Source organism: Lygodium microphyllum, chromosome 7, assembly GCF_053477565.2.
Source record: "Lygodium microphyllum isolate KBCC chromosome 7, Lygodium_microphyllum_v1.1.10, whole genome shotgun sequence".
NCBI classification, from domain to species: Eukaryota; Viridiplantae; Streptophyta; class Polypodiopsida; order Schizaeales; family Lygodiaceae; genus Lygodium; species Lygodium microphyllum.
Genome location: NC_141141.1, coordinates 9,395,675 through 9,410,501, shown reverse-complemented (window position 1 = coordinate 9,410,501; position 14,827 = coordinate 9,395,675). Strand labels below are relative to the sequence as shown.

At 39.7% G+C, this 14,827-nt stretch overlaps 1 protein-coding gene across 3 annotated transcripts in view; it reads right to left on the bottom strand.

Annotated features, from left to right (window-relative positions):
- Window positions 1–435: 435 nt before the first annotated feature.
- The window catches only part of LOC148033165 (dual specificity protein kinase YAK1 homolog), a 69,951-nt gene continuing 55,559 nt past the window's right edge, over window positions 436–14,827 (bottom strand). Inside the window, exons 13-19 of one of the 3 annotated variants that reach the window (XM_087681035.1) lie at window positions 4,097–4,171; window positions 3,933–4,007; window positions 2,982–3,823; window positions 2,104–2,280; window positions 1,838–2,016; window positions 1,520–1,744; window positions 436–1,430 (exon numbers count right to left, since the gene is read on the bottom strand). In XM_087681035.1, coding sequence (XP_087537161.1) covers window positions 1,366–1,430; window positions 1,520–1,744; window positions 1,838–2,016; window positions 2,104–2,280; window positions 2,982–3,823; window positions 3,933–4,007; window positions 4,097–4,171 — 1,638 coding nt within the window. In that variant the 3' untranslated portion in view covers window positions 436–1,365. The remainder of the gene's footprint in view (window positions 1,431–1,519; window positions 1,745–1,837; window positions 2,017–2,103; window positions 2,281–2,981; window positions 3,824–3,932; window positions 4,008–4,096; window positions 4,172–14,827) is intronic. The other 2 variants (XM_087681036.1, XM_087681038.1) reach the window with 2 other exon arrangements.

Sequence of the window (14,827 nt, the reverse complement as noted above, 5' to 3'; positions counted from 1 at the left end):
AGTAAAACCAGTATAATCATCATCAAGAACTGCAGGATTTGAAAGCCAAAACATAGCACACCAATAAGTCTTAAATGCACTAGTGACTCCAGGCAAAGTTACCAAACAAGAGGACGATAAGATGAATACCATCAAGTTCGTGTAACAACAGCCATCATAAACTACATATGACATAATTTTAAACTCTCAACCATGTTTAAAAGGAATCCATATTGGCTACACCCTACTAACATTTGCAGCCATCCTGCAGTTATTGTAAGGATGATTAACTGATCGACATTGTAAGACTCAAAAGAGGAAAGATGCGCATCCTATTTCTATGACCTGTATTTCCATGTTAGCAGCATCATAGTACGTACAAGAAGCACTGTAATGTTCATATCCAGAAAAAAAAAAGGAAAATGACAGACAGTAGATACAAGAAACAAAATTCAATCCAGACAAGATGGCGGGCCAGCTTTTTATTACTCATCATAAAATACAAGGACTAACGTCCATCATGTCAGAAGATAATCTTCCACGAAGTTAGTGTCTGCCCAGGTCAGAAGAGCATTGGCGCAGTATTGAGTCTACTTGTTCACTGTCAGATGCATAGCTTATGAGTTGGGCAGCCGAGAAATTCAACTTAAATCTTGTAGCCCCATTCAAGTTTACAGGAATTTTTCCTTGCTGCCGTCTAGAATCCTGCTGACTTGCATATGGGGCTATGCAGTTAAATTGTGTGTGTCCATTTCCTCAATTTGCTATTGTCTTTCACAACAAATAAAAATTGCTCTGCTTCTTCAAACGTTGTATTCTGCATACCAAATATTCAAGCCCCTTCCAGATGAACTCCTCATCTTTGTGGATCCAGCAAAACATTGATCACAGTCTATTGATATAAGCGGCAGGTCTATCACCTCACATTTTCACCATGATGCTCCAAGTCCAACAAACGCTGCATGCAATGTTGCAATGTATTCATATTCTGCATTTCTCAGTAAGCTGTTGCAAGGTGGACAACAGAAGTGAATACTGCACTGCCACATCTTAGCTCTGGACAGGAAGCCAACAGCAAGGAGTTGTTGGGTGCAAGCATAAAATTCCATGTTTGTCGCTTGGAAAGACACAATTGTAGATAGCAAACTGTGAGAACTTTATTTTGTTCTATGATACCAGCTCGTCTTTGTATGATTCAATATATCTCACTACGAGCCCTGTTTGAACATGTCGAGAGAGACAAGTATCACCAATCCCCATGATTAACCTTCATTTGGACCCAACTATTTTGCCAGGCAGCTTATAACTTTCCTTTCTGAATTTGCAAGCCAAAGACATCCCCATATTGAAGATTCTGCTCTGAAATCACATAAAACTTCACTATGATTACATCCTTCTATCTTTCCTGTTTGCAGGAGGAAAGGCCCCATGCAATGTCCCATTTCTGCGTCCTGTTCAAACACATGAAAACAACATAAGTGAATACCAAAGAGCTCCAAGTCACATTACAAAAGTAAATAGGAGGAGTGAGAATGTTCACCACCGTTATGCTCATTGATGTTTAATGGTGTCTGACCAGAAAGGCTTCCACCTCGACGATGCGAACCTTTCTCAGGTAAAAAGTTTTGCTCATGTGAATGTATCCCTTGCGAATGCTCCAAGGCACCTGCATAGTTATTTCGCCAGGCCATGTCAAAACCAGTGTTCAGGTTATGACTTGGGCCATGCTGTAAAGTTTGAGGTTGCTCTAGTGCATTGTGTATCCCTGTTTTGCACAGAAACCTGATAATCAGCTTTAACGATATAATATCTAGAATCTGAGGCTTATGTCCAGTACAGGACAAGAAAAGATACTGACATTGATGCTGCGGCTGCTGCTGCTGGAACTGCTGGAATTGTAAGAGTTGTGCTTGTTGTTGACCCAGCCTACTGGGAGAATTCTGCTGAGACGCATGACCAAAAGATACAGGTCTCATCCCATATCCATGCAATAACTGTGGATTGCTGTCCATGAAAATTGGCACCAGATTGCCCGGCCTGCACAGAAGACTGTTAATGTTATTTATCATGTGTCACAGATTGATGCTTTTGCTGTATGCTGATTTTGCAAAGCAAATGAGCTACCTGAAAGAAGATATTTGAGGTCCGCTTTGTATGCTCTGGTTGACTCTCTCACTTGATTCTGTGGTTGATGCAGGTATCATTAGAGGACCACCAGATCCTGATGCTAACGTAGCTGATAGAGCTGATGCAATTTTTGGCCCCGTATCACCTCCATCAGTTTCAAGGAGAAGATCCTCACTGCAACCAGTTTGAATTATGCAAAAGAGAAAACTGCAACAATCTTGAGCTAAAAAATCACAGGTAATCTTCAAGATTAGTCTTATATCACCTAAAGCATATTGTGGCCATTTTGCACATTAACTAATTAGCTTTTAGGTATGCCAATTCAAAGAATTCAAACAGGTTTCTACTTTAGTAGCACAAGAAAAGTTCAAGGGCTATTATTGACAGATTGAGACTAACATAATTTCATACACCAGACTCATTATTAAGAGCGTTCTCAAAAGAAACATGCCCAGTGTTTCCTCGTAACTTTCTCAAATGGATCTAAGAAATTCTTAAGCATACAATTAATTCCATACAGCTTCTCTAGGAAAAACTCCACTCAATGGTAATTTGAGGAAATAAAGCATATTGCCTTTATATTGTCAATATTTTCAATTCAACCTATGTAGTTCTGTAACTTTTTTGACATCACAGCTGAAACCTATCTGCAAAATATGTGAGATCTAGCCTAATACTGTTTCACTTAGTTCTGTCACTTTAAGCCACACCCATGGCATAAGCATAAGGCTAGAGCTGAAACTATGTAGTATCCCTAGACAGGAGAACCCACCCAAAAAAAAACCAAAAAAATAAAACAAAAAAAACCGAGGTGCCCTGCTAGCTGACATTTTTACCCCAAGCATGTGGAATAAAAGTAACAGTTCTCTACTAACCTGTAGTTTGGATCCCAATCACCTGGATTAGGAGGAGGAGATGTATCATCCCCTCCACTTGTAGCTGGCTGTGACTTTGAGATTAATGCACCCAAGGACCCACTTGGATACAATAATTTTGAGTTCTGGCCTTGAACTGAGTTCGTTCCAGCAATCATCCCATTTCTTTGCCTGAACTGAGAAGGATTATGAGTTGAACTCCGAGGAGAGCCCAAATGACTGCCTTGCAGAGTGTTATCGATGTAGGAACTGGGACTAGCCTCAGTATTCCCAGGATAACTATGTTGATATGCACCGTGCCAAGACATCATGGAACTTTCATGGCCAGAAGCTCGGTTTCCACTGTTTGTATTTACACTAGAACCGGGTGAGTTCCAACCTCTGCGCTTGTACTGTCCAAAAGCAGCAGCTTTTCCCATGGCAGCAGCACCCCCACCACTAGGACCATACCTACTTGGAGAACCTGTTGATGGTGATCCAGGAGACAGCTGGAAATGAGTTGGAGGTGTAAAATTTGAAGGACTAGCTCCCAGTGACATGGGTATAAATGAGCTATTAGATGGACTGAATCCCAAAGCTGTATGCCCAAATGCACTAGGAGGCACATGGCCCATTCTCCGCCAAGTGTCTGGACTGATCCCAAAGCCAGCAGTTTGTACTGCTGCAGGTGTTCTATGAGGATATGATCCTAAAACATCACCGTAGCTCCCATAACTTCCTCCAAGTGCAGCACCGCCATCACCAAAACTCCCATGGCTACCAGGACTACCAAAGCTGCTCCCATATGAAGGGTGCCCATGATACTGTGGGCTTGCAAACTGAAAAACAACATTTGGATTTACCTGCAGAATTTTTCATCAAGTGTTCATGATACATATTTGATTATATGATATCTCCTCGGGAATAATATGCACTAATTAAAAGGAAAACTGGTACTGCAAGAACTCATACCTGAGGTGAAAGTCCCGCACCAAACCAATGCCCTGAAACTGGATTATGATCCACAGTCATTGCCTGGTGAACTGGCTGAAGAGCCAAAGGAGCAAAGACAGCTCAGCTGTAGTACACATCTACATTAAGAATACAGATCTGCATCTTCTGACTTATGATCTTACCATCCGTGGTGCTTCTTCAGGTGGTTGGAACGGGCCCGTAAAAGCTGTCTCAGTGACAAAAGGATGCTGTGCAGCCTACAAAGTAAACCAGAATGTGCCACTCTGTAAAAAAATTTTAGCATGAAACCTGAACAGGTTATTGGCTACGATATTGTACATGCAATTTGGAGGATAAGTATGCACATGCCTAAAAGATGATATTAAAAGTGAAAACCATTTTCTTGATACAGATTAGTCTGTACAACATCTTTTACGTCATGGTGATGATAGCCTTGTCATGTGTAGTGGCACTGTAAATTGCCATGTCCGATAATTATTAGTCAGTCCCCCAAGACAAACTGGCAGCATTTTGTAGCATAACACCAAGAATTGTAATCGTAAATGATGACTGAAGCTAGCAGTATAAGTGAATTGGTTCACCGTACAAGCTATTGATCAAACCCAGTTGACAAATTTCACTCTCGTTTGGAGACGGTGCTTGCACCACTGTCAGCTTCTGGTGTTTGTTTCCAGCACCATTAAAAATGACACCCATATAAGGAACAAAGGGCATGCTAGTTGACATGGACAATGGATGTTAATATCTATGTTGTTTCCAATATTACCACAGTAACCTGTACCCTTCTTGGGAGGTGAAGAGATCAGGACACCCAAACCAGAATGGAAGCCTGTCATGACTCTCCATACGTTTATAGGTCTCTTGTAAAATTTTGGTGTGTAAGATCTTACCATACGGTTAACTATTTTTTCCAAGAAAAGAAAATTCTATTAATAGCATGTCTAAAGAAACCTAAGATAAAATAGCAAGTACCAAAAAGGCCATTGTAAGGGTCCAGGGACCCTAAGTACACCATAAATGGAATGGTTTCAACTCTCAAAACAACCAATCTGGTGGGCTGTGATTCCAGACCACATGTGCCTGTAAGTGGAAGAAAGTGCCAAAAAAAGCATCTCTCATGGCTAACCAAGTTTGTCATAACTTCAAAGAAGTTTGTATTAGGAATGAGCCAAGCAATGTCACAACTCATATGACTCGTCATTTGAAGAAATTTTTCTCATTAACACAACTCTTATAAAACAGGAAGCACACAACAGGCCAATTTTTTCATCCAAGACATCCAAATCTCTCTGAGGAGGCAGCAATGTGGTTTTATACCCCACCTTTGAAGATGCTAAAAGTTCATTATGTCTTATGTATATTTGTCCTCTCATACGCATCCGACATGATTTTCTTCTCTCTCTCTCTCTCTTCATGAAAAGACGACCCTACCAACTTTCTAGTGAGATTTTTTGAGCAGCAAGAGTGGTGGTCTGATCACATGCCAACCATATGCCAAAAGAAAGCCATCTGCTAGACTTAAAGGAAAGTAGTAATGACACTTGCTAGAGGTCATATCAAAAGTGAGATGACTAAATTAATTTCAAAAGAAAAATTTTAAAGATTTGAACTTTGTTTACAAGAGATACCATGGTCCATGATATATTGTTGGGGAAGCCAAAGATTCAATGAGGGGACAAAACACCCCTTCATCATAAGGAGCTCCTTAAATTGTACAACTTTTATAACTCGATCCCTTTTCAATCACAATTATATATCTATTAAAAATATTCTTGATAAGGCTTTTCATGATGTTAGGTGTTATATAAATATAAGAAGGTTGTGTGTACAAAGATGGTGCAAGCTTTGCTCCCAGTCCATTTGTTACACCCTACATGCGGGAGAGCATGGGCTACTAAAGTGCATTGGTGTGAAATCTTCAAATAATGTAATGCTTACATAAATGAAAGCACAACAATAATAGGAACAAGTGAATTGATACAAAATGCAGTAACAATTGCCTGGCTCCATAGGAGTGCACATAGGTTTGCAATCTTGCATATTAAACCTATGTAACAGTTTATTCACATACTGTGACTGTGACATAACGACACCATGCTAATTTCAGGTGAACTGAATTCCCAAATAATAGTGCAGACAGCCCATATATAACATAGCAAATACATGTTTTAATTCAGCCTTGAAATCTACAATTTTTGCTTCTGAAGGTCCAGTGAGCAGCATGTTATCTGCATAAAGGATGATAATCAGCCACCCTCGCCCTTCATTCTTAATGTATAGAGTGGGAGTAATTGGACTGTTTTTGAACCCTTTGCTGGCCAAATAAGCATCAATTTTAGAGTGCCATGCACAAGGAGCCTCAAGGGATGAGTGCGCAATGAGAGTGCGAGTCAGGAGTAAAGCAATAGTGTTGAGTGTAAGAGAGAGTGAATCCCAAGATGAGTATATAAGATGTTATGGTACACAAAGAATAAAATGTATTTATATGTTAGGGTACAAATAAGGGTATGTTCATACTCGTATAAATTTACACAGAGACAAAGGGACTTTACACCTAACAACCTCCCACTTAAAGGCCCATAGGGTACCTTTAAGCTAACCAACTCCCACTAATCGGATGCAATGCTCATGTTGAGTCATTGCAAGACTCTTAGTGAGAAGATCTACAAAGTTATTTTGGGTTTTGATCTTTAGTCAATGTGACAAGACCATCTTCCAAGACCTGTCATATAAAGTGGTACCGAACATCTACCTGTTTTGTACCTGCATGGAACATAGCATTCTTAGCCAGACATACGGCACTCTGGCTATCACAGCCAAGCATTGGAGTACATAAAGAAAGACCAAAGTCCTTGATCAAATGGCCAAGCCAAATAGCTTCCTTAGAAGCTTCTACGGCTAAAAATATTCAGCCTCTATAGTGTCACAATTTTCTGCAACCTTGAACACCAAGAGATAGCCCCACCAGCCAAAGTAAAGACATACCCACTAGTAGATTTCCTAGTGTCAAGATCTACCATGTCCGAATCACAGAATTCCTACAACTCTAGTGTACCCTTTCCATAGCATATACACTTTTCTTGTGTATCTTTTAAGTATTTGAAAATACACTGCACTGTTTCCCAATGTGGCTTGCCAAGGTTAGACATGAATTTCTAACAACTCCCACTGCATGAGCAATGTCAGGGCGAGTTGCAACCATAGCATACATCAAAGATCCACAAGCTAATGAATAAGGTATGCTCTTCATAGCACTAACAGCTATATCATCCTTTGGGCAATCAGATTTGCTAAGCTTTGTATGTGGCGGTAAAGGCACACCAAGAAGCTTAACATCAGTCATATTAAACCGGTCAAGTACTTTGCTAATGTACTTGTCTTGTGAGAGAAACAAGAAGGGCTGCCTTCCATCTCTTTTAATGTGCATGCCCAAAATGTGTTCAGTTTCTCCCAAATCTTTCATAGAGAAGGCTGAACTTAGTTGACTTTTAAGAGCATTCAAAGTATTCTTATGCTTTACTTCAATCAACATGTCATCCACATATAAGACCAACACAATAAGACTTCCATCATCAGCCTTTTTATTGCATAAGTAGTGATTTGCATGACTGCGTTTAAATTAATGGTTGAGCATGAAGGTATCAAACTTTTTGTACCATTGTCTAGGGGCTTGTTTCAACCCATATAAGCTACGTTTCAGCTTATAAATTAAATGCTCTTTCCCTAGAATGGTAAAGCCTTTTGGCTGTTTCATGTACAACTCTTCATCCACATCACCATGAAAAAAAATAATCTTCACATGCATCTGATCCAACTCTAAATCCAAGGATGCAGTAAGAGCAAACCAACACCGAGTGTAGTCATTTTCACCACTATTGAAAATACCTCCTGAAAGTCTATGCGTTCCTTTTGTGTATAGCCTTTGCTTCCCCTCAATACATTTTACTTGGTAAACCCATTTATTAGGGATAGCTTTTCGATCCTTGGACAAAAGATACAAACTCCCGAGTATTATTTGCATACATAGACTTCATCTCTATTGTGATGTCTTGCAACTATTTACACCTTTAGAACAAGTTTATCATCTCTAGGAAAGGATTGTCCTTGTCGCGAGACAAGTAGATTAATTTAGCTAAATCACTTGTAATATTATAACTGTTAGGGATTCGTATAGACATAACTAGTCGATACGATAAACACCTCAAGTACTAGCTAGGGCCTAGCACGTTAGAAATGGAGCCTAATATCGTACTTGGACGCCAAGTCGAAACCCTCAAACCCAAAGGTCCTACCCACATTCACGGAATGTTTAGATCAATTGGACACCCATGCAAACAACGATCTAGGGTTTCTACCTAAGCAAGTTTACCAAACCAAACCTCTTCAAGAATGCTATTTTCCAATGCACAATTTGGAGAGTGATTGCATACATGAACTTCAGTTTTAAGAGCCTCTCCCAAAACTGTGTGCGATTATATCTTTCAAACATGCTATTCAATGCAAGATTATAAAGAGTTGTCAACTCCCTTTTAATACCATGCATCTCACAAAACTTTTTGAAATCATTAGAAACATACTCACCCCCATTATCCATTCTTATAGCTTTTAGCTAAAGTCTTTTCTGTGTGGTAGCAAAAGCAGGAAACCTTTTAAAGGTATCCAAAGTTCCTTTTTGCTCTTTAACACATACACCCATTACTTTCTACTAAAATCATCAATAAAAGTGACAAAGTACCGTGCATGAAGTAACGGGCATAGTGCACACATCAGAGTAATAAATCAAGAGCATTGGACTTCTTAACAACACCAGAGTAATAAGGAGACTTCATATGTTTTCTATATATGCAATCATTACAAAATTCGAGACCAAAGCCTTTTACATTAAATCTCCCTAAAGAGAAGAGAATCTAAAGGCCCTTTTGGCTCATATGACCAAGTCTGTTGTACCAAAGTTCCATCTATGAATGAACTCCAACCACAGCCAAGAACTTGTCAAGTGATGCTTTGCAATGCAAATAGTACAAAGTCCCCTTTTCGCTGCCTTTAACAATCAGCATAGAGCCCTTGTGGACTTTCAAAGATCTACCACCAAAGGTAGTAAAAAATGCTCTTATATCAAGCTGCCCAACTGACATCAAACTTTTCTTTATGCTAGTGACATCCTGTAAAATCAGCTCGTGGCTGTTTTCAAGAACCAAATGAATGCCTATACCATCTATCTCATGTGCATAGTTATTACCCAAGTAAACCTTGCCTAGGCAACCTGTAGTGTTTTCAAAAAATGACTCCAAGGAGGAAGTAACATGAAAAGAGGCATAGTTGTCCACTATCCATGATTGAGACAGCCTATCATGAGTTGAAAGTAAGGCATCAATTACTTCTTTTTTGGTGATGTGCATATCACTTGCTATTGCCGTAGTGTCTACATTGCATGAGGTTGCAACAAGTATCTCTCTAGTGTCAGAGAACTCTTCAATGACCACACTAGATGCAACAATTGCCTTTGCAACTTCTATTGAGGGAGAGCTATCATCATCTTTTTTGTCATCCTTTTTCTTCCCTGTTGTTTCTTTCTTTCTTACTCTTTCTTGTAGTATCGGCACTCGGGCTTTTTATGCCCTTTATGTCCACACTGATAGTAGCAAGTAACATCCTATTGTTTGCCCTTGCTTGTACTTCTACTTTTGCCTTTATTTGTTGCATTCCCCCTCTTCTTTGACCTACCTCTAAGATGATAGACTAAACCACTGCTTTCTCCAATGGACTTTCTTCTGATCTCCTCATTGAGGATAGAGCCTCTAACACCATCAAAGGTTAAAGCAGTGTTGTTGCTAAGTGAAACAACCAAAGCCTCCCATACACCATAAGCTGTATCAAGACGCTTAATGTCTATAAGTACATCATCAGATACAACCACTTTAATGTATGCAATGGCCTTCTTGTTGAGTCTAGCCCAAACCTCATTTACCATGGCTGCAAGCTTGTTTCCCAAAGAGCATCATCACAGTCTTTGAGAAACAAAATGCCTTGCATCCTGTCCTTCCATAGATCAAAGCCAGTGCCATCAAACCTCTTGGTTTCAATGAGGGACTTAGTGTCACTAGTGCTAGAAGTATTAGTGGCCATTTGTCAACAAAAATGCCAAGTACCAATCCTGTAATTTATGACAGCAAATAACAGGCTGAATACTCAGCTAATTTCAGCCCAAAATTTCAGGAAATAAGAGCAAGATTTAGTATCACTATATTATAGACAGTGCAAATACAAGTACAGTAGTAGAGGGAATGACTTTCAGCAATATAACTGAAATTTCAGCATACATGATATGCATACATCATTGCCAAGGGACTCCCACTTCAACAATGTCACCAAAAATACATCTGCAACAATCCCACATCTGCAAATGATCTCTAAGACTGTTGTACCATGAATATTCAGCAATATATCAACTCAACAAGAGCTGCTTGACAAGTATACTGCATACATATTTGCCCACAACAATTTCTGATACACAAAAATACCAAAGAATCCTCTGCAATTTCTCCAAAATCTCACAAACAAGAGATAAAATACTCAAATTTCATTGCTTACATCACCATGATTGCTTTAGCAATGTCCCCAAAATGCATTACACACATCAATGCCAAAATCCCCAAATTTCAACAAAAGCCCCAAAATTTCACTAACCAATCTGCCCCAATTGCATTAATACATGTTCCGGAGAGTATAAAACGAGCAAATTGCAAACACATTTAAGGTTTTTAATCTATCACATGTCTCTCCAGCACGAAGGTGATGTTTCTTCGCACGGATAGGTTGAATCTGACACACAGGCTTCGGGAAGCGCGCACATCTTAGCCACAGCTCTAATACTAGTTTGAGGGATGAGTACGCAATGGGAGTGCGAGTCAGGAGTGGAGCAACAATGTTGAGTATGAGAGAGAGTGAATCCCAAGATGAATGTGCTAGATGTTACGGTACAAAAAGAATAAAATGTATTTATATGTTAGGATACAAATAAGGGTGTGTTCACGCCCCTATAATTTTACACGAAGACGAAGGGACTTTACAACCAAGAGACCATAAAGAGCTTTGTTTAGCTTGCATACCATGTGCTCTTTCTCTTTCACCACAAACCCTGGAGGTTATGATACAAATATCCTCATGTAAATCCCCATTCAAGAATATTGTCTTAATGTCCAACTAATATACCTTCCAAACATAATTTGCAACCATAGCAATTACACATCTCACCGTACTCATACACGATGTAGGAGTAAAAGTCTCTTCATAATCTATGCCCTTCTTCTGTGCCCTTTTGCTACCAACCATGCTTTGTACCTGTCAATGGTACCATCAACCTTGCATTTGAGTTTAAAAACCCATTTTGTGCCAATGGCCTTCTTGCCAAGTGGTAATTCCACAAGATTCCATGTAGAGTTAGTGGCACATCTTGATGAGCTTCATCCAAGGAAGTAGACTCATCATCATCCAACAGTGAGCTCATAAATACATGCTCATCACAATTATCTACTTGCATAAAATCAGCCAAATGGGCTCCCCCTGCATCATGTGTTGCATGTCTAGCAGCCCTTCTAATGCGTTGAGCTAAAAAAGCATCCAAGTTACTCTCCTAGAGAGTTTATAATAGCCATCTCGGGACTTTTTGTTGCATTTACAGCAGCCCTTTCATGCTATACTACATGTGGCAAACCATCATCAATACCCTGTTGTTCACGCACATATGGTGCAGAAACAACTTTCTGTATTATGTCTGTCCCGCCATTTACAGCAAGCACAAACTCCAAAGAAAGTGGTAAGTGACCCTCAAAGACATCACCAATGTCATGGGTGGCTCACATTTGAAACTGATCATGTGAAAATGCAGCATTTTCAGCAAATATGACATCCCTACTGACAAAAAATTTATGGGTGTGAGTCATAAAAGCGATAGCCCTTGCTTTCCAAATTGTAGCCAGTAAATATGCATTTTACAACCTTGTCATCAAGCTTCCCATGAAGCTCTTTCGGAACATGTGCATAGGCTATACAACCAAACACCCAAAAGTAGTCAACCTTGGGTTTCTTGCAATGCCAAGCTTCAAACGGGGTGATTGCCCTTAGTAGCTTAGTGGGTGCACGATTCAACACATGATTTGCATACTGAAGGCCTTCTAACCAAAATTTATGAGGCAGCCCCTTGCTTTTGAGCATACAACGAGTCATCTCCATGAGAGAGTGATTCTTCCTTCTGGCAACACCATTCTGCTGAGGAGTCATTCTAACAGTGGCTTGATGCGTAATGCCATGATCAAGCAAATATATCTCAAAAGCACGAGACATGTAACCCCCCTCCCCCTCTCCGTGTAAGTGTCTGCACTTTCAAGCCAGTTTTAGCCTCATCCTTTGCAACAAGATGTCTAAAATGTATAAACACATCAGATTTTACTTTTAGCCCATACACCCATGTATACCAAGAGTAGTCATCAATCAATGTAACAAAGTAAAGATGACCTCCAAGTGCACATGTCCTCATGGAACCACAAACATCAAAGTGAATAAGCTGTAATTTCCGGACAGCACGCACTACACCATCCTTTTTGAAGGCAAATCTTTGTATCTTGCCCAAAATACATCCCTCGCATACATGAGGAGGTGGAGTCTCCACAAGAGGCAATGCATTTACCGTATGACACCTTTAAAGAGTCATCAAACTCCCAAAACTCATGTGTTCATAGCTAGCATGCCATAGCTCCGCATTCTACATAGCGGGCAATAGAGTAATGACTGCCAAAGCATCATGAGACTGTGCATCATAGGTATCCAACAAAAACAAATGCCAAGCACAAACAAGACATCTAGAAGCATGAAGTCAAAACCATCTGCAACAGTAATAGTGATTGTCCCAATGCCACAAACATCATAATTGTTGTTGTTCGCACATGTAACATGCTTCCCAGCAAGGGCTGAATGCAAAGAGAAAAACAAACACTTCCTAGAAGTGATGTGCTTTGAAGCTCCACTGTCAAAATACCATGTTTGCTATGTTTCAGCAACATTAACTACTGAATCAACGATTGAAGAATTATAATCGTAAGTCAAAAATTTATAGTCCTCCACAAAGTTGGTTGAAGCATGACCATTAGTAGATTTGTTGCATGATGTCTCTTGGACATCCAAACTAGAGTCCTTTTTCTTCTCTTTGGCTAATCTCTTACAGCATTCATCAACATACTGACCTAGCTTCTTGCAATAGCTGTCTAGCATCACCCTTTTGCAGATTTTTGCATTTTGCTTGACTTTTCCTTTGCCTTTGAACTTGGAAAGCATAGCCACATCTCTTGAACACAATGCAACATTCTTCCAAGTCTCTTCCTCTTGCAACAAAAGACCTTCCAATACCACAAATGTAAGGGGTTGCTGCTCCCCCCAAAAAGACAACATCAAAGAGGTGTGGATACCAAGATGTGACTCTAGAAAAGAATTCAATGTAATGTTTATCAATTCAGCATCTTGAATGATTTCATCCACATTGAACAGTTGCTTGCGCAAATCCTGTATGTGAACAAAGCAATCTATCATATTATCACCCTCATCCCTATTCACATTGGCCAACTCTCTATGGAGGTAAGATATTCTGGCCTCGTTACGTGTTGCAAACATACGCCCAAGTACATCCCATGCTAATTTTGAGGTCTTATAAGACCGGATGTGTGGAATGATCGATCTTTTCACTAACAAGGCAATCAAAGAAAGTGTCTATGCATCTTTTGAGTCCCATATCCTCTGATCCTTGGTAGGAGGGAGAGGAGGGGCAATAGCTCCAATAGCTTGTCCTCAAGAGTTACGCTAAGATGTTTGAGGTGCATGACCTCCTGGCTGCTGCAAATCACCTGTGACATAGTCCCACAAGTTCTTCGCTACAAGAAGGTTGCAAACCATTAAACTCCACAACGGGCAGTTTGATCCATCAAGTTTGTCCTCTAAGGATGTTTCTCTAATTGTTAGTCCCCTGACGTGCCATGCTATCAGTAATAGACAAAAATCTGTAGTTAAATACTTATCTGCTGAAGTATAGATTGTACTCCTTAGAGTACCAAAAATTCCCTTGGGATTATGCAACAAGTACCAAATTGTCACACAAATGTCAAACTGCAAGAACTTAATGCCAATTCTTACCAAATTTTATTAAATTTAACCAAAAACATTTGCTCAATCTAAATGTAACAGCAATTAAATGTTATTGTACTACTGGTTTGCTACCTTGAAATGCGTGTCAAACAAAATCTCCAAATTTCTTCCTAAAATTTCAAAAAATTTGAAGAAATGTGTACCTTACAGCTTGAATTCTTATAGTACCGTCACCTCGGAGTATCTACCAACAGTACACAACGGCTGGAATCTGCCTCGTGATACATGTCAGAGTCTCTGGGATAAAAAGGCCCAAATTTATTGCACAAATGTCGATGAAATTGTGTAGTGTCGGCATTTCCAATGAAGATTCACATGTGGGACTAACAAATCGAGCAAAAGCCCCATTGCAATAATGTCAAAGAAATTGTGAAATTTCTTCGAATTGGTTGTTAATTTGAACTCTAGGAGTAAAAATTGACACTAGATTCGTAAATTTTTATCTTCGCTCTACAAAAATGGAGCTCCCTCTCTGACGTCATCAGTGATATCATCAAAAGCGCTAAAAGAAAGCATTTTCTCTTTGTCATCGAAAATCACTAAAAAAGCAAGCGTCCTCTCTGTTACCCCTTGCAAAACTATAAATTGAGGGCTTGGGGATGACTAGGAAGGGGGAGAAGAGCAATCTTGACGATGAGGAGACGCTGATCAAAAGGGAGGAGATCTATTTCGTGAGACGAAGAGACATCATTCCATTCAAC